General features: G+C 49.8%; 1 protein-coding gene across 2 annotated transcripts in view; it reads left to right on the forward strand.

Moving 5' to 3' along the window:
• The window catches only part of LOC147718527 (uncharacterized), a 46,230-nt gene extending 26,831 nt beyond the window's left edge, over positions 1-19,399 (forward strand). For both annotated transcript variants that reach the window (XM_086918455.1, XM_086918456.1), the window contains exons 3-4: positions 3,437-3,461; positions 18,159-19,399. In XM_086918455.1, the coding sequence (XP_086774581.1) occupies positions 3,437-3,461; positions 18,159-19,098 (965 nt within the window). In that variant the 3' untranslated portion in view covers positions 19,099-19,399. The remainder of the gene's footprint in view (positions 1-3,436; positions 3,462-18,158) is intronic.
• Positions 19,400-21,107: the final 1,708 nt, after the last annotated feature.

Consider the following 21,107-nt stretch of genomic DNA (forward strand, 5'->3'; position numbering starts at 1 on the left):
TGGCTACACGATGCTTCTAACCCCGACCTGGCAACCGCCCTCCCTCCTGATTTTACCATCCTCAGGCGGGATAGGCCCAGCGGTCGGGGTGGCGGGTTGGCCATCATCGTTAAGAAACTCTTCAGGTGCCACACATTCGATTTGGCCTCTCTCAAGGACTGTGAGAGCATTGGCTTTGTGATCCACATTAACCCCTCCTCCTCCCTATCAGGAGGACTCGTCTATCGTCCCCCTGGGAATGCCACACCATTCTTGGACTCCCTCGACGAGACTTTGGGATCACTCATGACCCACTATCCCACTTTCACCCTTCTCGGGGATTTCAATCTTCATTTGGAATCCTGCACAGACCCCTACACCTTCAATTTCCTACACTCACTTGAGATCTTTGGCCTTTCCCAATCGGTCTCCCATCCTACCCACCGGGCCGGGCACACACTGGACGGCATTTGCACAAACCTGGCTTCCCTAGATGTCTCTCCCCCATTACCGCAAATATGGACAGACCACTGTTTTATTCCCTTCTCCATTAAGACTAAACCCTCTTTATTACCGCACATCAAATCCCCTCCCACCCCCTTTCCCATCAATTGGAAGAAAGTAGCCGAGCGCATCAAGCTGAACCCCCAGCTCTCTGTCCCCCCCCCCCCCTCCCATCGTGGGAGAGGCATCACAAGACTCCATAAACTTCCATTTGTGGATTGACGGAGTGGTCTCCGCCAACTCCAACCCCACCAACCAAAAATCAGGTCAAGGCAAAAGGAAGCCCAATGCTCCCTGGTACACTCAGGCCCTCACCGATTGTCACCTAAAGTGTAGGGTCCTGGAAAGAGAGTGGAGGAAAACTTATGATCCCACATCCAGATCCATATACATCCTTCAGAGGAAACAATACCTCTCTAACATAAAAAAAGCAAAAAAGGTATTCTTCACTTCAGCTATAGACGCAGCCAAACAGAAACAGCAAACCATCTTTAATATAGTAAAGTCCTTTACCCACCCAAAGGCACTGGCACTCGAAATCCCCCCATCACAAACCCTCTGCGACCAAATAGCAGATTTCTTCATTGAAAAAATCAATAACATTCATAAGGATTTCCCCCCGCCACCAACTCTCACACAAGATGCCCACACAACTATCCCCTCTTTGAATAACTTTACTGCAGTCTCCCTGGCACAAACACAAAAGGCCATTTTGACCTGTAGATCAGGAGCCCCTACGGATTCCTGTCCCCCGATTATTCTACACCATCTTATCGAGGTCGTCAACCCGTCAATCAATGCCATTGTTAATGAATCCCTCAACTCCGGCATTGTCCCCGCTGAATGGAAGAAGGCCATAGTTAAGCCCCTCATGAAGAAACAAAATAAATCCCCAACTGATTTATCCAACATGCGCCCAATCTCCCTTCTCCCAGTATTAGGCAAAATCACCGAGCAGTTAGTTCACGAGGAACTAAAAATCTTTGTGGAAAATAAACGCATCTTGCACCCACAGCAATCCGGCTTTCGCCCGGGCCACTCCACAGAAACTGCACTGATCGAATTATCGGACACCATTAAGTTCTTGCAGGATGAGGGCAGACAGGCTGTCCTCATCCTGCTCGACTTAACCGCGGCCTTCAACACCATCTCACATGCCATTCTCATTAACAGAATGCGTGAGATTGGTGTCGCGGGTTCCGCCCTGGCCTGGATAACATCATTCCTATCCAATCGATCGCAAACTGTCTCCTTAGGCCCCTTTCTTTCCGGCGAAAGACCCACCATCTCAGGTGTGCCCCAGGGATCCATACTGAGCCCTCTCTTTTTTAATATATATATGGCTCCCCTTCTTACGTTGATTGAATCCCACGGAATCCTCGTGACTTCTTATGCTGACGACACCCAGCTTGTCGTCACCATTGACAAAAGACACCCTGACGCTGCCCTTAGATTTCAAAACTGCCTTTCCCAAGTTTTTTCCTGGCTTAACCTGAATCATCTTAAATGTAACAGTGCCAAAACCGAAATAATACCCCTAGGCAAAGGCATCCTCTTCTCCCCTAAAGACTGGTGGCCTCATAACTCCGAAGCACCCCCTAGCGCGGTCTCCTCAGCCCGCAATCTTGGAGTCCAATTTGACTCGTCCCTCAGCTTCGACGAGCATGTGGCATTACTGCGGGGTGCTGTTTTAGCCTGATCAGGCAGCTAAAGAAATTTTTTGACTTTCTGCCCATCTCAGCCAGGAAATCAGTCACGGTGGCTCTTATTCTCTCCCGGCTGGATTATTGTAATGGCCTCCTAGCAAGCATAAAGAAATCTTCCCTTAAGAAATTGCAAAGTGTTCAACACGCAGCGGCCAGGCTTGTTTTGAAACTCCCCCGCAGGTCCTCGGCCTCTGCAGCCCTTAACACTCTCCATTGGCTGCCCCTCCATAAGAGAATTCTTTTTAAGCTTCTTGTCACGGTCTTCAAAGCCACAAGGAATACTGGCCCATCTTACCTGACTAAGCGCTTTTTGCGTTACATTCCAACTCGTTGCCTGAGGTCATCAGGAGCTAATTTAGTTACTGTACCCCGAATAAAAAACTAAAGGTGGAAAGACCTTTTCATTTCTGGCTTCCAAGGCATGGAATTGTCTCCCCCCCCAACCTTAAGCATGCCCCCTCAGAAAGCCTTTTTAGGAAACTTCTGAAGACCTGGATTTTCTCTCAGTCTGACTCATCGGTCCTCGCAGCTATCTGATCCTCTCTCTCCATTGCTGGTTCTCTGTGTGCTCAGCGCCAAGATGCTCCTTCCGGAGCGATAGTCGCGCTATACAAATTTTAATAAATATCAAACACTTATGCGCTGCCGTTGTGTCACTTTTGTGCCGCAAATGCGGTGTAAAAAATGCGTCAAATTTACATCGTGACGCATCTAGGGAGATGCGACATGTTGTAAAGCTCTGAGTGACCTTATACCTGCATCAGGTATAATGTAAGCAGGGTGGGTGTTCCCACGCTGGAAAGCCTCGTAAAAGTGACGCAGTGAAATCTACGAGATTTTGCTACATAACTTTTAGGACACCACTGCGTCAAAATCATACGCTTGCTTGAAGCAGGCATAAGAAGTGATGCAGTGTATTATGTATAGGCTTCCCTGTGCATTGCTGGAGTTGTGTCGTGCTTGCGACACGACTCCAGCAATGCGTGACTTTTCTACCTGCTCACTGCCCCCCGACCCCCAGCTTTGAAGACCCTTGAATAGCTGACTGTGGAAGGATGCGGCGCCCTCTTCCCATGGGTGCCCAGTTGATGATTCTCCCCTATAGCGGTGGAGGAGGGGCTGGTGTTTAGGGTTCCAGCAAAGGAGGGCGGAGGAGAATGAGAGTCGCGAAGGGAGCCGTACGTGTGCCTGTTACTTGCTGGTGGTGTTGCTGCCTCCTGCTAAACTCTTGATGTTTCTTTCCTCAGGTGATGGCGTGGAGCAGGACAACAGGTAAACCAGTGAGCGCTCTGCAGCAGCCGCTGTTGTAGTACACTGATCTCTAAAGTACTTCTCACCGCAAAACAAATCTCACTATAAAGCAAGACTCTGGACATGGTATTTCAATATTTTAATTAGAAGCCACTAAGATGTCAACTTAAGGCTCAGGTTGTATGTTTACTTATTAATTTATGTATTTAATTACAAACGTCTTAAATGCCCTTGAAAAAAAAGGCTTATTATGGCTTTTTAAATGCACTTAAGGAAGATGTATTATGGCTCTGGGACTCTATTAGGAACAAAGCAGGAACACAGTTAGGTAAAGTATATGCAAAAAAGTCTAAAACGGGTAAAATATCATTTAGAAAAGGTAAAGCAGGCGTTGTATGCTGGTGTCACCACGACCCTGTTCAGGTTCCATGGGGTGGGGTGTGACCCCTCCCCCCATGCTCTCCCTGCAGCACTGCCTCCTTGCAGTCCAGGATAGAAAGCAAGATATGTCCTTAGGTTAATCAGGGATAAAACACAAACTCCTCTGGATGAGGATAATTCTTCTGCCTCAACCCAAACCCGCTGGCCCAGCTCACTTGCTGCCCTTTCTATCCCTGCCAAGGAACTCTGGAATGTGCAGGTTCAGGAATCCTGCTAAAGCTCCTTCATGGTCTTAAGGACATCGGAGGATTCTCACCCCACACATTCACTGGGTTTCTCTTCTCTACGCTACCTCATTCACGCTCCTTGATTATGGCTACGCCTTATACCTCAGCCTTCATGAGGGACCAATCCTTAGACTAGGAAGAGTACAAACCAGGGTTTCTGGTCTCAGGACGTTTGGCAGGTTTCAGTGACAAGACACAACCCCCACCGAAGGCGGGTCCAGAGTAGACTCCAACGTCAGGCTCTCCGCAGGGTCCGTGGGGGCTCCCATGAGGTGTTCCTCAGCTGCCCTCCTCCAGACCGCGTGTGGATATCAGTGGCCTCCGTCCCAGAGTGCAGAAAGGGATACGGCTGACCTCAAAGACATGATGCCAATGCTTGTCTCAGACACTTTACCTGAGGGGAAACGCTGTCAGGAGAGGACCGAAATGGTGATTGATACAAAAGTTTGAATATATAAATACGATGCAAATTATGACAAATAGATGTCACCTCTGAAGCCACCATCATAGTACACAACATTTTTCCATTGCATCCTTTCCCTCAAGGGTACTCTTGAAAATCATTGATAAATTCAATGCCTTATCGGTCAAAACCTGTCCTATCTAGAGTTTGGAAAGGACATAGCAATAACAAACTGGCCCTGAAGTCCGTAAGGACGAAACGTGTTGGCTTCTTCGTGTGATTTAAAAAAAAAAAAGTCTTCTAACAATTTGTCTCTTTATAAGTTGCTTTGTAATATTGAGTGGAGTGCCGGATCATTGCTTGTTAAGTGTTGAACCCTACACGGAGCTGGTCCTAGCTGAGTTGACTACAGCTCCCTGACAAAACAGAGATTTACTCCAATGACGATCAAGACTTGTGTCTTGTCCTTAAAAGAGGAGTAGACATTCGCCTGTGAATGGCCTAAGGACCTTTCCCAGTTGGCAATAGCCGCATCATGTTAGCATAGGGCAGCGCCTTGACACCAAATTACCAGACAAGGTTACGAAATTTCTTCACACACATATCAAAGAGATATGTGGATGGATAGACTGTCCTTCACCAGGACTTCTAAGCAATGCTACAGTCATCTCCAAGATCTATAAATGGTGTAGCTAGAAGCTAAATAACCAGATATATACTGTGTCTCGTTAAGTGACCAGTTTCATTCGTAAGCGACCAACATTAAAAATGTCTAGAGAGGCCCCACGTAACGGTAAAGTTACTGTAATCAGAGCCCTCAAACAGTAATGTGTGTATGGCAACAACATTTTTGAAAACATACGAGTTTCAGACACTTCCTAGTACTATTGCTCTTGAAATGTTGACATGTTTCATCACCATGACGGAACTTCTTCAGGACAGCCATTCTTCAGACCTGATCTTGTTACAGCATCATTTTACAGCTATGAGGACAGTTGACATAATTAGATTTTTATTTTCATATTGAATGTACCTCTTTAAGTGCCAAACATGTCAGCTTGCTTTCACCTCAGTGTTTTTCTAGAGGTAATATCTTGCAGTACGGGCGATGGAGTCTATTCTTAAGTAATGTTAAGAGATGCGACACGCAGGAGCACACCAACATCTGTAGCCAGTGGTTTAAGGCTGCATCACCATAACACTCGCCCATACATTCAGCTCACTTGACGTATTCAAAATGGCCTAGAACAAGGAGGTGACTTCATTTTATAAAGTCATCCACCAAGAAATCATATTGCCTTGTTTGATGAATTCACGAAATATGTAAAACTTTGTGACAAAACGCATAAGGAAACAATTTCAACCCAAACTGGGGGAATCTGAGAGGCAACGGAGTCTACTTATGACTACCAAATCTGCCAAAACAAACAACCTGAAACAGCTCTCCAACAGTGCGTGCACAAACACAAGATATTAGGTAACTTTGGTATGGTTAGTAATTGTGTAATCTGTCATATATGTAGACTGTCCTGACCACGTTATCAGCCGGTTGAGGGCAGATATCTTCAGAAGCCTCAAACTTGCAGATGCCAAGACAGGAGCATTAAAAAAAACACACTTTCACGCAGATCCTGGGGGGCACTTTGCACTTTTAAGGCCTGCAGTCACCTCAAATGTCCAAAGTGGCAACAACAAGAACTCTGCCTCCTTCCTTTAGAAGCACTGGGAACAGAGGAACCCACCCTCTTCTGTCCAGACATTTATAAGAAAGGTTCAATGGAAGAAAGACTGGGGATGGAGACCAAATACAAAAAAATCAAAGTATAGTGAATTTCAATGCGTACAACAAACAAAACAGTAACAAAATAATGTCTCCCCAGCTGTGTGAAGCCGGTGGACCAAACTCGCTATCAGCTCATAAAAACCAACGTGCAAAATCAGGAAAAACCTAAAACCAACCACCTACCATTACAACAACACTGTAACAGCAATGACCCAAAATTACATCATAAATGGGCCCCCAAAGATATCATTAAGAGGGACCTCGTCACCCCTAACATCCGCCCTGCAACCCAGCACAGAAGCACAAGGTGGGTGTCGCCCGCACCACACTGGCCAGGGTGGCGCCTGTGTCCGTAGGCTTCTTGGCTTCACATCTGTCATCATCCACCACTCCGTGGTCCATATTCTAGAGTCGCGCGTGTGCCTCACTGTGAAAGTGATGTGCTGGTTCATCTCCTTCTGTAACAACCACAGCACGTCTAACCCCACCACCCTCACCGCAGCATCTCTCAGGGGTTCGATCTGTACCTGGAGCCGCTGTCAATTCCAACTGAGGAGGTGTTAAGATCCACCAATTTGCTGGCTTCCCTCCCCATTGATCACAAAGTAAAGTGCCTCGGCTTCTGGCTTGATCACTTTTTATCAATATCCTCACAGATCAATAACACTGTAAAATCAGCCAGGGCCACAAAACTCTCCACAAAAGAAGTAAACCTGATCCTGCCGCCACCTGAGGTCGCCTTGCACTCCACGCCCTGGTGGTGTCGTGCTTCGATTACGGAAATGCTACCATCAGGGGAGCCCCCAGTGGCTCATTTGTGGACTCCGCTGGCACTTATTTTAGGGGACTAATACACTTTAGTTCCGTTCCTCACGTATGCAATCCAACCTACTCACATACCCATACCCATATCCCACTCAGCCACCGGTCACAGCGCTTACACCTCAGATCCAGAGCTAGAGGAAAAGGTGTTGAGGAACAGCTTTTACATGTACATAAACTTAAAATACCAAGGCCCTGATGCAAAAAGCTATTTTGCAGTTGCATAGCCTATTGGTAGCATCAGAGGGTTTGTTACCTCAAAATTACTATTTGTTATGAACTAAATCCATTTTACAATTCAGTAATAGATTAAATATAAGAAACAACAAAGGCAGTGGGGAAAACAATTACAGCCGCACTTGCTCTTCTATCACTAAATGTAAATTCACCTGACAGTCTAGCTTGTGCCCTCCTTTGTAAATCCACTACCCTAGGACCTAAATTTAAGCTATACAATATACTCTCTCAAAGACGCACATATTAAATAGCATACAGTATGCGCACAAATTGTTAAGGAGACTTGTCATCATAGAAAAATCTTCTTTATTCTTGATCCACACAGCCAACGTGTATCATCCCAGCGGGCTTCATCAGGGCTGACGTGAAAAAAATTCTATTCCACGTCCTTGCGAGCAGATGAGTGATCCTCCAAAATTTGCTTCTTCCACAGATATCCTTATCAGATTGGAATTTTCGGCGAGGTATCCAAGATTTGTACCCTTGCTCTAATTTGTCCATTTTCAGGCTCCAGACAAGTTCAGTGCAATGCACTAGATCCTCATTTATTTCCAGATTCGGTATTCTGTTTCGCACATGACGCCAACGGTGATGTGATAATCCACCCCGGTCAAAGAACATGAACGAGATCTATTTCGCTGCTTGTACGTTTTAAAGTTGAGCTATTTTAAAGATTTTAGTAAAAATGGTGCCTAAAAGCAGACCGAGACAAAATCACAAGTTCAGGATGACCGTGATGCACCGAGGGCCGAATACAGGGACCAAGGTAGTCCTGCTGATTTAAGTTCCATAAATCCAGGTTGCAGCCCTTTGCAGGATCCTGCGTGGAGGATGCTTTGCACAGAGGCGGTTCTTCTGGACTGTGCGCTGTGATGCAAAATTCCAGCGTCTGGGATGCATCACGCAGCGGGATTCTAGGGAGGTGCATGGCTGCAATTCAAGCTCCTGTGTCGAGGATGCATCACACACAGGAAAAGGCCGGCACCAATTTAGAAAAATAGAGTACATTTTTATGAATAAAATACTACCAGAACAACAAAAGTCCAAACACTTAAACCAGAGATATGCAATTTTAATGTTTTAGGCAAGCATAGCGCCTAAAAGCACAAAGCTCAATTTGCCGTCATCTAGTTGTGCTAGATGCGGAGAAAGTCGCAAGTTCAGGCTGACCGCAAGGGAGAGCGTGCCACATACAGGGGTGGGTTAGTCCCACCCTGAAAAAGTTATCAAAGTCCAGAGTTCAGTTTGTGGTGGAGGAGGCCATGAGGAGTTCGGCTCCTGATGATCGAGCAAAGAGCAGGCCGGGCGTTACAGCGGGTCGTCACTTTAGCACGAATGTCCAGTCGGATGTCACAGACTGTCTTTGTCGGAGCTCTGCATTGGCGGTCACTGTGCTGCCATTGCTGGAGAGTCTCGTGCGAACGTGCCAGTTTGAGGTCACGAAGAGCCTAAAACTTCATGGTTTACCTTTCTTTGGAGAGGAATGAACAAATGATAATTGTTAGACGGACCGGGAGGGTCGGCCGAGGACAAGGGGAGAGGTCTCCGGGGAGAGCCGTCTCCAGCGATCGTACAGACAGGTAACTTCCCCCCCACAGACGGACACCACACCAGGATAAGGTTCAACGATACTTTATCAGCAATTCTTTAGGTACGGAAAAATTATACAAGGAGGTCTGGACTCAGGGGTCCCCTCGATTCTGGTCTCTGGATTGGGAAAAGGGTAGCGGGACAGTCTTGTTACCAATAGATGAAAATAGCTCTCAATCCTCGAGCTCGGCGTTCTAGATGATCGGGCCGCGGCGGAGCCAGGCAGGTCCCGAGATGGATGAAGGAAGCGACGGTCCACGGCGGAGCCAGCAGGTCCCGATGAAGATGGTGGTTACAAACGGTCCGCGGCCACGCCAGCAGGTCCCGACGACGATGAAGGTTACGAAGGTTGCGGCAGCGCCAGCAGGCAGGACGATGGTTCGCAAGGCAGGGCTACGGCAGCGCCAGTAGTCCGTCAAGGATGAGTTCTTCACTGCGTCTCTCGACTCCAGGATACAACTGCCTTCCTGCTCTGGAGCTGCCCCAGTTATAGGGCTGGTGCCTTTGATGTCCGGACACTCGCACTTGGGGGTTGGGGGGTCCGGGATGAAGGGGTCCAGACACCCAGCAGGGGGGTGGAGCCAGCGCCCGGGGAGGTTGTGGCGAGCGGCACCTGGCGAGGGAGACCCATCGACACCTCTTTCTCCCATTGACCTGCCAAGTAGTCCGCTCACCTCCTGGGTGGATGGTGGTGCCGGGATGTCTGAGGCCTGGCCAGGCCCAGGGTTGGGGTCGATCGGGGGCCACGCGGCCTCGTGGCGGAGTGTCCAAGATGGCGCCCGGGCTGGGCGCGCGGGCCAGTAATGGATCAGGCCCACGAGGTCGATATGTTCAGAGGCAAGGGTCCCGGAGGGGACGGAAAACGTGAAGTGGTGGTGTGTGACACTTGAGGGACCGGGCTCGGGCCTGGTCGGGCAGAGGGGGAGCGGCCCTTCATGTGGCCTGTCCAACATGCGTCCCCCCCAGCTGAAGGCGGGGAGAGTCACCCATCCTCTTGGGGACTCTCCTCGTCGAGGCGGAAAAACCGGGACAGGCCATCTGCGTTGGCGTGATCTGGCCCAGGCCGGTGTTCAACAGTGAAGTCCATCCCTTGTAGGGAGATGGACCAACGTAGTAGTTTTGGGTTTTCCCCCCGCATCTGCATCAGCCACTGCAGGGGTCGATGGTCGGTCTGCACCCGGAAGTGTGTGCCAAAGAGGTAGGGCCGGAGCTTCTTGAGGGCCCATACCACGGCGAAGGCCTCCCTCTCGATGGTGCTCCAGCGTTGTTCTCGAGGTAGGAGTCGCCTGCTGATGAAGGCCACTGGCTGATCAAGGCCTTCGGTGTTCAATTGAGACAGGACCGCCCCAATGCCGTGGTCGGAGGCATCCGTCTGGACGACTAATTCCCGGCTGTAGTCGGGGGCCTGGAGCACAGGGGCGGAGCACATGGCGGCCTTCAGTTGTTCGAAGGCTGTTTGACAATCTGGGGTCCAGTTGACCTTCTTGGGTTGATTTTTGGACGTGAGCTCTGTGAGGGGCCCCACTATGGTACCATAGTCTTTCACGAACCGTCTGTAATAGCCCGTGAGTCCCAAAAAGGCGCGGACCTCGGTCTGGGTGATGGGGGGCTGCCAGGACTGGATGGCGGCAATCTTGAGCTGCAGAGGGGCCACCAGGCCGCTTCCCACCTGGTGTCCGAGGTAGGTTACGGACCCCTGACCAATTTGGCATTTGCTGGCCTTGATCGTGAGGCCAGCTTGCTGAAGGGCCTGTAGCACCGCTCGGAGGTGGTGGAGGTGGTCGGACCAGTGGTGGCTGTACACAGCGATGTCGTCTAGGTAGGCGGCGCTGAATCCTTCGAGCCCGGCCAAGACCTGGTTGACTAGCCGCTGAAATGTTGCGGGGGCATTCTTCATGCCGAAGGGCATGACCTTGAAATGGTAATGGCCATCAGGAGTGGAAAATGCAGATCGTTCTTGGGCCCGGGGTGTGAGGCCGATCTGCCAGTAGCCCGCCGTCAAGTCGAAAATGCTGAGGTAGCGGGCAGCTCCCATGCGGTCGATTAGTTCATCCGCCCGGGGGATGGGATGTGCGTCTGTTCTGGTGACCGCATTCAAGCCCCGGTAGTCGACGCAGAACCGGAGTTCCGGTGTGGTGCCGGGAGCGGCTGCTTTGGGGACCAGTACTACTGGGCTGGACAAGGGGCTGTCTGAGGGCTCAATGACCCCGAGGGTGAGCATTTTGGTTACTTCTTCCTGGATGCAAGCCTGTACCCGATCTGGTACGCGGTAGGCCCGGTGGCGGATAGGGGGGCTGTCCCCCGTGTCCACGTCGTGCACACACCAGGAAGTGACACCTGGGGTGAGGGAAAACAGGTCGGCGAACTGCAACAGAAGGTCTCGACATTCCTGGCGTTGGTCCAGGGTGAGGGCTCCCGAGAGCCGGACCCCATCCACGGAGCCATCTTTCTCCCGAGTCCGTAGGAGGTCAGGAAGGGGTTCGGAGTCTTCTTCGGCTCCATTGTCTGTGGCCATCAGGAGGCTGAGTTCTGAACGCACAAAGTGGGGTTTCAGCCTATTAGCGTGGAGGACTCGGAGGGGGTTCCGTGAAGATTCCATGTCGATGAGATAGGTGACAGGACCCTTATGCTCGACTACTTTGAAGGGCCCCGTCCACTTGTCTTGCAGGGCGCAGGGCTCGGTGGGGGACATCACCCATACCTGTTGTCCGGGTTCAAATTCGATGGAGGAGGCATTTTGGTCATACCACTTTTTCATGTCCTCTTGACTGGCCTCCAAGTTTGCTTTTGCCAGCTCTCTGAACCGTCGGGTCTGGTTGCGGAGGGTTAGGAGGTATTTGAAGACATCTGGGGGGTTCTTTAGAGGGGGCATTTCCCAGCCTTCCTTGACTAGACTGAGAGGCCCCCGTACGGGGTGTCCATACAATAACTCAAACGGGCTGAAGCCGAGGGACTTCTGGGGGACCTCTCGATATGCGAAGAGGAGGCACGGCAGCAGCACATCCCACTGGCGACGGAGGGGCTCTTCCAACCCCCCAATCATCCCTTTGAGCGTGCGGTTGAACCGCTCAACGAGTCCGTTTCCTTGAGGGTGATAGGGGGTCGTGAATCGGTAGGTGACCCCACACTGTTGCCAGAGGGACTTCATATATTTGGAAATAAAGTTTGTGCCCCTGTCGCTGACGACTTCTCTGGGGAAGCCCACACGGGAGAAGATCCCCATCAGGGCCCGGCCGACCACCGGGGCTGTCACAGTTCGCAGGGGAACAGCCTCGGGGTAGCGGGTGGCGTGGTCCACTAGTACCAGGATGAACCGATGTCCTTGTTTTGTACGGGGGTCCAGGGGCCCCACAATGTCTATCCCGACCCTCTCGAACGGGGTGGTGACCACGGGAAATGGTTGCAGGGGGGCCTTTAGCTTGCGGCCGCTCTTTCCACTGGCTTGGCACGTGGGGCAAGATCGGCAATGCTGGAGTACATCATTCCTCATTTTGGGCCAGAAGAAGTGGGTTACTAGGTGGCTGTAGGTTTTATCCTGACCCAGGTGTCCAGCCAGGGGGACATCGTGGGCCAGGTTTAGCAAGAAGTCCCTAAAACGGAGGGGCACCACTAGCACTCGGCTGGCCCCCAACTCCGCGATCCTTTGTTCACTGTATAGCAGATCATTGTCCCAGTAGATCCAATGTGTTCCGGAGGTATCTCCTGCGCTCTGGGCGAGGGCTTGTTGGCGGAGTCCCTCGAGGGAGGGACAGGTCTTTTGCTCTTGGCGAAACTGTTCCTGTGTGGGTCCCCCCTCTTGATGCCACTGGTCGAGGCCAGCGAGGTCCGGAGGTTGAGCTGGTTCTGGGGGGACGGCACGGTCGGTGTCTTCGACTGGGGCGACCGGGGGAGGAGGCGCCGGCCATTCGGGTTCCTCTTGTCGGGGATTGGCACGGGCGGCCATGGACCGGGTGGTGACGCACGCCCAGTCCGGGACGCCCAACATCCCCAGGTGTTCTCTTCGTTCTACGGCTGCCCAGGGCGAGCTTTCAAGGTCATTCCCCAGGAGACAGTCTACGGGAGCATCATCTCGGACCATTACTTTCAACATGCCGGAGACCCCTCCCCATTCGAAAGGGACGCAGGCCATCCGACACAGACTTTCCGAGTTATCGGCTGAACGGACAGGGCAGAGAATGTTTGGTATGAACTGTTCTGGGGTCACCAGGTGACAGCGGACGGCTGTTACACTGGCCCCGGTGTCACGGAGGGCTTCGGCCTGGCGTCCATTGATGCTCACCCATTGGCTGTACTTCCGGGTGTTAGCGGGTAGGGGGACCCGCGGGACCATGTCTTTCCCCCCTAAGCATGCTAAAGTCATGGCGGCTGGCTCCCATTCTTGATGCTCTTGTTCGTATTCTTCCTGCTCCTCGGAGATCTGTTCTTCCCCTAGGGCAGCAGCGGCCACTTGGCGGGGTCTTGGGCTCTGGTACTGCGGGCAATTTGGGTCGTTTGCATAGTGGCCGACTCGTTGGCATCGGTGACACGTGACATTGGCTCTGTATCCCGGTCGCGCCGGGGTGCTGCCCCGGTTGGCCGGGGGGGTGGTGCTGGTAGCGGGGGCGACCGGAGCGTTGTCTCTTCCTCGCCCTTGGCCCCCCCCTCCTCCTCGGGGACGGTGCTGACCGTTGTTGTTCCGGTTCTGTTCATAGGACCCATTTCGGCCCACTCTGGTGATTTCCCACCGGTCAGCCTCGGCTGCGAGCTGCCGTGGATCAGTCAATTTGCTGTCGAGGAGGTGCTGCCGGAGCTCAATGAAGCAATTGTTTGATAGATGCTCCCACACCATGAGGTTGAAGAGTTGTTCGTACGTTGTGACATTGCTTCCTTTGATCCAGCCCTCGAAGGCTCGGCTAAAGTAGTTCACGTAGTCCACCCAAGTTGTACCCGGGATGCGGGTGCAGTCTCGGAACCTCTGACGGTACATCTCGGGTGTGAGCCCATAGCGGGTGAGGAGGGCAGCTTTCATGTGGTCATAGGAGGTCATCTGATGGTCCGGGAGCTGTAGCAGGGCATCGCGGCCCTCATTGAGGAATCTCCCCCATAGACCGGCTCCCCAATCGCTTCGATCGATCCGGTGGGCGGTCATAGCGATTTCGTAGGCCTTGAACCATTGCTGGATGTCGTCCTCTCGGAAGTATTCTCGAACGACATCCTTGGGGATGTGTACCTTTTTTTCTGTTGCCCCTGGGTCGCGGGGTTGCTCGGGCACCCCTAATTCTCTGTTCTGCTTGCGTAAGTCTATCTCAGCTAGTTTGCGCTCGTGTTCATACGCCAGCCTCTTTTCCTCGAGCTCCCTTTGTCTCTGTTTTTCCTCTCTTTCTTCACGGAGACGCAGGTGCTCTAAGCTTATTTTTTGTTCGGCCAGTTTAAGTTCAACATCCATTTTGAGCCGGGCCATTTCTAGTTCATGTAGTCGTGTTTTTTCTCGTTCCTGGATCTCGTCTTGCGAGAGACCCGTTCTTTGCTCCTCGGGGGCCGTGGTGTTTTTTCCTACTGCTGCGATGTTTTGGTTGGTGGTTCCCACGGCCCCGGTTTCTGCCCAGGACTCTAGGGCATGCTTGAAATCGTCTTTGGTACTTAGACCGGTGGTAGCGATACCTAGTTCGATGCAGAATTGTTTTAGTTCACGATGGCTGTACTCGTCCAATTTCTCCATTTGAAATTTCTCGGTGGATCCGCTTTCTTTGGTTGTCATTGTGATTTCGTCGTGGGGTGAGCTACTCTCTGTACGATTATGCGGTGATTCGGATCGCGCCGCTGGCCACCAATGTTAGACGGACCGGGAGGGTCGGCCGAGGACAAGGGGAGAGGTCTCCGGGGAGAGCCGTCTCCAGCGATCGTACAGACAGGTAACTTCCCCCCCACAGACGGACACCACACCAGGATAAGGTTCAACGATACTTTATCAGCAATTCTTTAGGTACGGTAAAATTATACAAGGAGGTCTGGACTCGGGGGTCCCCTCGATTCTGGTCTCTGGATTGGGAAAAGGGTAGCGGGACAGTCTTGTTACCAATAGATGAAAATAGCTCTCAATCCTCGAGCTCGGCGTTCTAGATGATCGGGCCGCGGCGGAGCCAGGCAGGTCCCGAGATGGATGAAGGAAGCGACGGTCCGCGGCGGAGCCAGCAGGTCCCGATGAAGATGGTGGTTACAAACGGTCCGCGGCCACGCCAGCAGGTCCCGACGACGATGAAGGTTACGAAGGTTGCGGCAGCGCCAGCAGGCAGGACGATGGTTCGCAAGGCAGGGCTACGGCAGCGCCAGTCGTCCATCAAGGATGAGTTCTTCACTGCGTCTCTCGACTCCAGGATACAACTGCCTTCCTGCTCTGGAGCTGCCCCAGTTATAGGGCTGGTGCCCTTTGATGTCCGGACCCTTGCACTTGGGGGTTGGGGGGTCCGGGATGAAGGGGTCCAGACACCCAGCAGGGGGGTGGAGCCAGCGCCCGGGGAGGTTGTGGCGAGCGGCACCTGGCGAGGGAGACCCATCGACACCTCTTTCTCCCATTGACCTGCCAAGTAGTCCGCTCACCTCCTGGGTGGATGGTGGTGCCGGGATGTCTGAGGCCTGGCCAGGCCCAGGGTTGGGGTCGATCGGGGGCCACGCGGCCTCGTGGCGGAGTGTCCAAGATGGCGCCCGGGCTGGGCGCGCGGGCCAGTAATGGATCGGGCCCACGAGGTCGATATGTTCAGAGGCAAGGGTCCCGGAGGGGACGGAAAACGTGAAGTGGTGGTGTGTGACACTTGAGGGACCGGGCTCGGGCCTGGTCGGGCAGAGGGGGAGCGGCCCTTCACGTGGCCTGTCCAACAATAATTGATGCCAGCCAAGAGTCTAGAACCTGGGGCGGCACCGCCTGGGGTTCAGGGACTCACTCTACAGGACGCCAGCAGGTCCGCTGAGCAGTTGAAAGGAAGTCCTTTGAACCTTGTTGTGTCCCTGTAGCTCAGAACAGGAGACCAGCCAACTGACCATTAGTCACTCGTGTAACCTGGGGACACGGATATGGTCCATTTCTCCTTCAGAAAGGCAGGCTTCTAGCAGCAGGGTAGTACTCTGGTAACTGGGAACAAGACGTCCTCCTGGAGTCTTCCACGGGTCCTGGAGTGAACTCCAGGGTGGTTCAGGAGGTCCAATATGTATACCGGGTGACATTCTTTTAAGTGGCGGTAAGATCCTGGCTGCCACCACATCAGTTTCTGGAAAGTTCTTGCCTTCCTCTGTCAAGACTCCAAGTAGTCCAGGGTGAGAAAGACTGATGTCAAGTCCCTTTGTGTGTGTGTGTTGGAGGCAGCCCTCTGAAATGTAAGTGGGGCCAGGAAAAGCTGCCCACCAATCTTGGCAGGATGGCCCACCCTTCCAGCATCTAGTGCCCCTTTGTCTCAGTGAGTGGGAGGAATAAACAGAGGCCAACTGCCAAGTTATCCTCTGTTATGTGACCCAGGACCCAGGCAGTAGGCCCCAAATGGTAAGGACAAGAAAATGTGAACTTCCTAAAAGTGGCATTTTCAGAATTCGGACTTAAATCTGACTTTATCTTTAAAGAGGATTTTAGATTATAATTTAATTAAGTCCAAACTTGACATTCCTGTTTGGTCCCAATCAAAAGCTAGCACTTATTAAATATGTTACGATAACCCAACGTGATTTAATGGGAGAGATAGGCCTTGTAGTATTGAAACCTTCAGAACATGTAATACTTTAAAACACATGTCTTACCTTTCAAATGCAATGCTCCTGCTCTGTGGGTGGTTTAGGGAGTAGGTTAGGGGTGACTTATAGGTCTTAAAAATGAAGGGTTTGGGATGGATTGGCAGCCCTACAACTGTACTACAGGCTGACATGTTTTGACAGGCTACTTTAGTGGGTGGTACAGTGAGTGTTGCAGGCCAACTACCAGCATTTAATGTATACGCTCGGGGTACATGTAGTACCATATACTAGGGCCTTATAATCCAATATGTCAGTCGGATGTAAGGCAATTGTACAATGTTTATGGGAGAGAGCACAGGCACTTTAGCGCTGGTTAGCAATGGTAAAGTGCACAGAGTCATAAATCCAACAAAAAGAAATTAAGAAAACAAGAGGGGTGAAGGCAAAAAGGTTGGGGGAAGACCACAAGGTTTAACACTGACTCGCTACGATTCAGAATTGTATTAACTTATCTAATTGTACATTGGTCTGTGCCCAAAAGTCTGTGAGCAATTTGAAACTACTTTTTGCAAATGGAGATTTTGTACATCCGCCCCTAAGTTTGCAGAGTGTGAGTTTCATAAACTGACACGGAAGGTTCTGGGGTCATTATCTGTTCATCGACTTATTGCTAATGTATAGATCTAAAATGAAAGTGACGCTGCATTCATCTCAACACAACCATTTACAGACAATCCCATTTCCTAGGCTTCTGTGCAAGGTGTGTGCAGACAACTGATTAAGTACACAAAGATGGACATGCTATAGGGTTCCTTAGTTTGTCTGCTATCACAGAGTTCATGTTCCATTCAAGAGATTGCAAGCGTGGGAATAAATCATAGCTTGACCCAAATGTACCAAGATTAATATTTTTCAAAACAAATTTCTCCTATAAGAAAATCTTGTTGCAAGCTTAAATTGACTTGCGATCAGTATGGATATAGAAATGAAAATGACCTGTCTTCTAAGTCAAAATATTCAGGCGAATTAACCCCCACCCTCAAATACTGCCCATTCAACACTTTCTAAGATACAAATAATACATTTCTTTTTTCCAATGATGGTTTGCAGGTCGTAAAACATTTATCACCCCCTATTTTATTTTGTTGTAGTTTATATCAAAACATAGATCAACTCTAGGCTCACCTGGAAGATTTGTTTTATTTACTGGTGAGGCGGCGTTACTGTCGCCGCCAAGGGCTTGCAGGAGTTGGTATTGAAACAGGGCTTTCTAAAGGTGTACAAGGATTCCTCTTTTGAGCACATCACGTTGCAAGGTTAACTTTATCTGTGATTATTGTGGATATATGTAGGAAAGGAAAGTAGCCTATAATATTGTTCAACGATTGCAGGAGAGGTACCCCACTCTCTATAATTCTGCTTCCCTCACAATGTAAGATTCTAGGTTGCAAAGGATGCCTTTATATTTTTAGTGGTGGTCTGCAGGTTACACACTTGATTAACCCTTTCATTTTTTCCAGGTTGTATAAAAAACTAGAAAAGTTTTCTGATCAGCTGGAGGATTTCAACCATGTTGTGTCTATAAAGAAAGATGCCTTGGCAAAGCATGCCGCCAGCCTCCAAGTTGTTGCAGCTGAAATTGACAAAGTTCATCAAGAGGTCACTACGGGTCAAGTCGTTGGAGCCGGGGTGGCGGTTGGCGGCGGCCTCGTATCCGCCACTGGGTTAGCCTTGGAAGTCTTCAAGGAAGCCTCACCACTGACCACCTTAGCTGGAGAAGCCATTTCCTTGATAGGCAGTTACTGCCAGTCCACTGCCTCGTCAAAGGAACAGGAAAAAGAAACGAAGAGCGTGATTCGCGCAAACAAAATCTTGGACTCTTGTGAAAAGGATTTGAAGGAAATATCAGACAGGTATCTAAAAATTCAGGCAATATTTATGTTTCTGGAGGAGGAAGAGGAACACCATGGCATAATCTTCCAGACGAAACTCATGGAAATTAAAACCAGATTTCCCCACTTTCTACCACCTAAGATTAAGAGCAACCACGTGAACCTCAATGCTAAACTTGTCAGCTTTGCTTTCACTGTGGCAAAGAAATATGAACTCATAAAATTAACCAACAACAAGCTCTTTGGATCAACCCAAGAAATGCTGAATCCTGCCTACCGACGCATCAAAGGTGGAGATCTCAAAGAAGAAACGGCACTATCAAAAAAAGGTGGAGATTCCAAAGAAGGAACTGCACAATCAACAAAAGTGAGCCAGACGACGAGGGTGATACAGGCCGCCCAGGCCGCACATACGGCAGCCTTCATCTACCAGAACTCAAAAGAGCTGTACAACGGAATCATTCATCTCAACGAAGGGGCCATATCAGAACTGGCAGAAAACATGCGCAACGTTGCCTCCAACATCGAGGAGGTCATCCAAAGTTTAAACCAGGTTCTTTCAAATTAAACTAAGTCGGGGGTGCACAGCTCACAAAGTCCAGGAAGCCAGAGATATATACAAAAAGTCACTTCTTTATTTAAAGATTATTTCATATTTCAGATCATTCCAAACAAATTGTCAAATTAGTCCAGATGGTTCGAATGCCTACCGAGCAGTGAGGACTACGTTGTAACCAAAGTGAACTTTGGTTAGATCTGATTTTGCAAGATACTTTTGCTGCTTGTTTTTTTTTCTGTAACAAACATTAATGAAGACTGATCACATGATATATATTGATAATTCCTGGAAATAAATATGTATAATTCTATTCTATGTTGTTGTTTAGCTTATCCCGTTGATTCTTTTTCATATTTTACTTTAAGGTTGACTATCTTCAGGTTTGGGGAATTATTCCATTGATCAAATCTGCCTTATCTGTTTGGCCACCTCAGATTCCTTGCCTTTTTCTGGACTATATTCCTGCTGATTTTAAAAATCTTACCAAGAGTCAAGGTCCTTTGCTCGCACATAAAACTTGTTTACATTGGCTTATTCCTAATTGACATAATACCTTGCTTACAAGTCCCTAATACATCATGAAGGCAAGGCACTCAGGGCCTGAGAGTTAAATGCTGCTTGCTAACTGCAGCACCAATTATGCCATCTACAGAGGGGGCCTACAAAACACGGCTTACGGTCTACCATTGTAGCCTGACTGCTGCAGTGTAAAACCTGCATTACAACCTGTCAAAATAACCCTTTTAGACAGGCAAAGACCTCCCATTTAAATATTAGTAAGTTACCCCTATGTAGGCCTTGAAGCCCACAAGGTAGGGTGCATGGTACTTAAAAGTGGGACAAGTAGAAAGTTACTGACACTCTTTCCTGACAAGTGACAAGGACCCAAAAGCTTTTTTTAGCTGTGGCTGGCCTGGCTGCCGTATACAGAAAAGCAGATCACAGATTAAAATATTCATTTTGCTATCTCCAGTTTAGGGTCAGCTAAAAACATAATTAAACCATTATTTTAATAATTACTAAAAACACATTTCAATTAAAGTTGGATTTTTTTTTTTTTGAAAACCTTTATTTAACATTTGCAATCAAATACAAACAAGGGCCTACAACCCCCAGGGCTGGCCGCTAATCATAGGATCTTAATTCACAATGTGCATCGGTTGCAAAGGTAATTCAAGTTAGACACAGGATAAGAGGTTTTCATTTTAAAATAATAAGTAGAGAGAGTCAGGTATGGCACAGCGTCTCGGATCACAAAGTGGGGGCGAGCAAAATAAAAACAACATACCCAAGAGAAACTCGCTATCAGCTAAGTCAACGGAGGGAAGACGTAAGTCATCAGGATAAACTAGTGCATTGTGATCGTCGACTCCATCAGTAATGTCCGCCCCAGAACGCCAAAATCTCGAACAATCAAGGTATAAATATAGAGATCAGGATGTGTGAAACCGAAACCACTATACTAACCCGGGAGAAGAAAGAGAGGAAAACAAGGGGAAGAGAAGGAAGAAAGAGGCCATAGAACAAAAATAAAAACGAACACCCATCCCCACAGCCCCCCACCCTGCACCCCTGCTGATGACTACGGCCACCCCCCTCGCAGCGTGCCTGTCGCCCAGTAAGAGAACACGAAATATAGAAGATGAGAAAGAAGAAAAGACAAAGAACCCCACCCAGTGAGGGAAATCGGAGGAGGGCATGTTGTACGGACTCCCGGTCTCCTTTCTTCGTCATGACCAACCTCGCCCCGGACTCCGTTAGATCAAATAAACAATCCCGGTAAACCTATACGACAATGAGAGACCCAGATAACAGTATCAACCCTGGCCCCGCCTATCAAATGCACAGAAATCAGTAATTAAAGCAAGTCTTTTCCACGAAGCACTGCAAGAGTCCAAAGAACAGGGGCAAACAGAGAAGAAAGGTGCGGCAGTTCTCGATATGGAAAGTCGGTGACAAAGATGCCCCTCCCCGCCTCCGAAGCCAAGCATTACCCCATCCGCCATCTTGAAAGCCCG

The sequence above is a fragment of the Lissotriton vulgaris genome, chromosome 4_1 (assembly GCF_964263255.1).
Source record: "Lissotriton vulgaris chromosome 4_1, aLisVul1.2, whole genome shotgun sequence".
Classification (NCBI taxonomy): Eukaryota; Metazoa; Chordata; class Amphibia; order Caudata; family Salamandridae; genus Lissotriton; species Lissotriton vulgaris.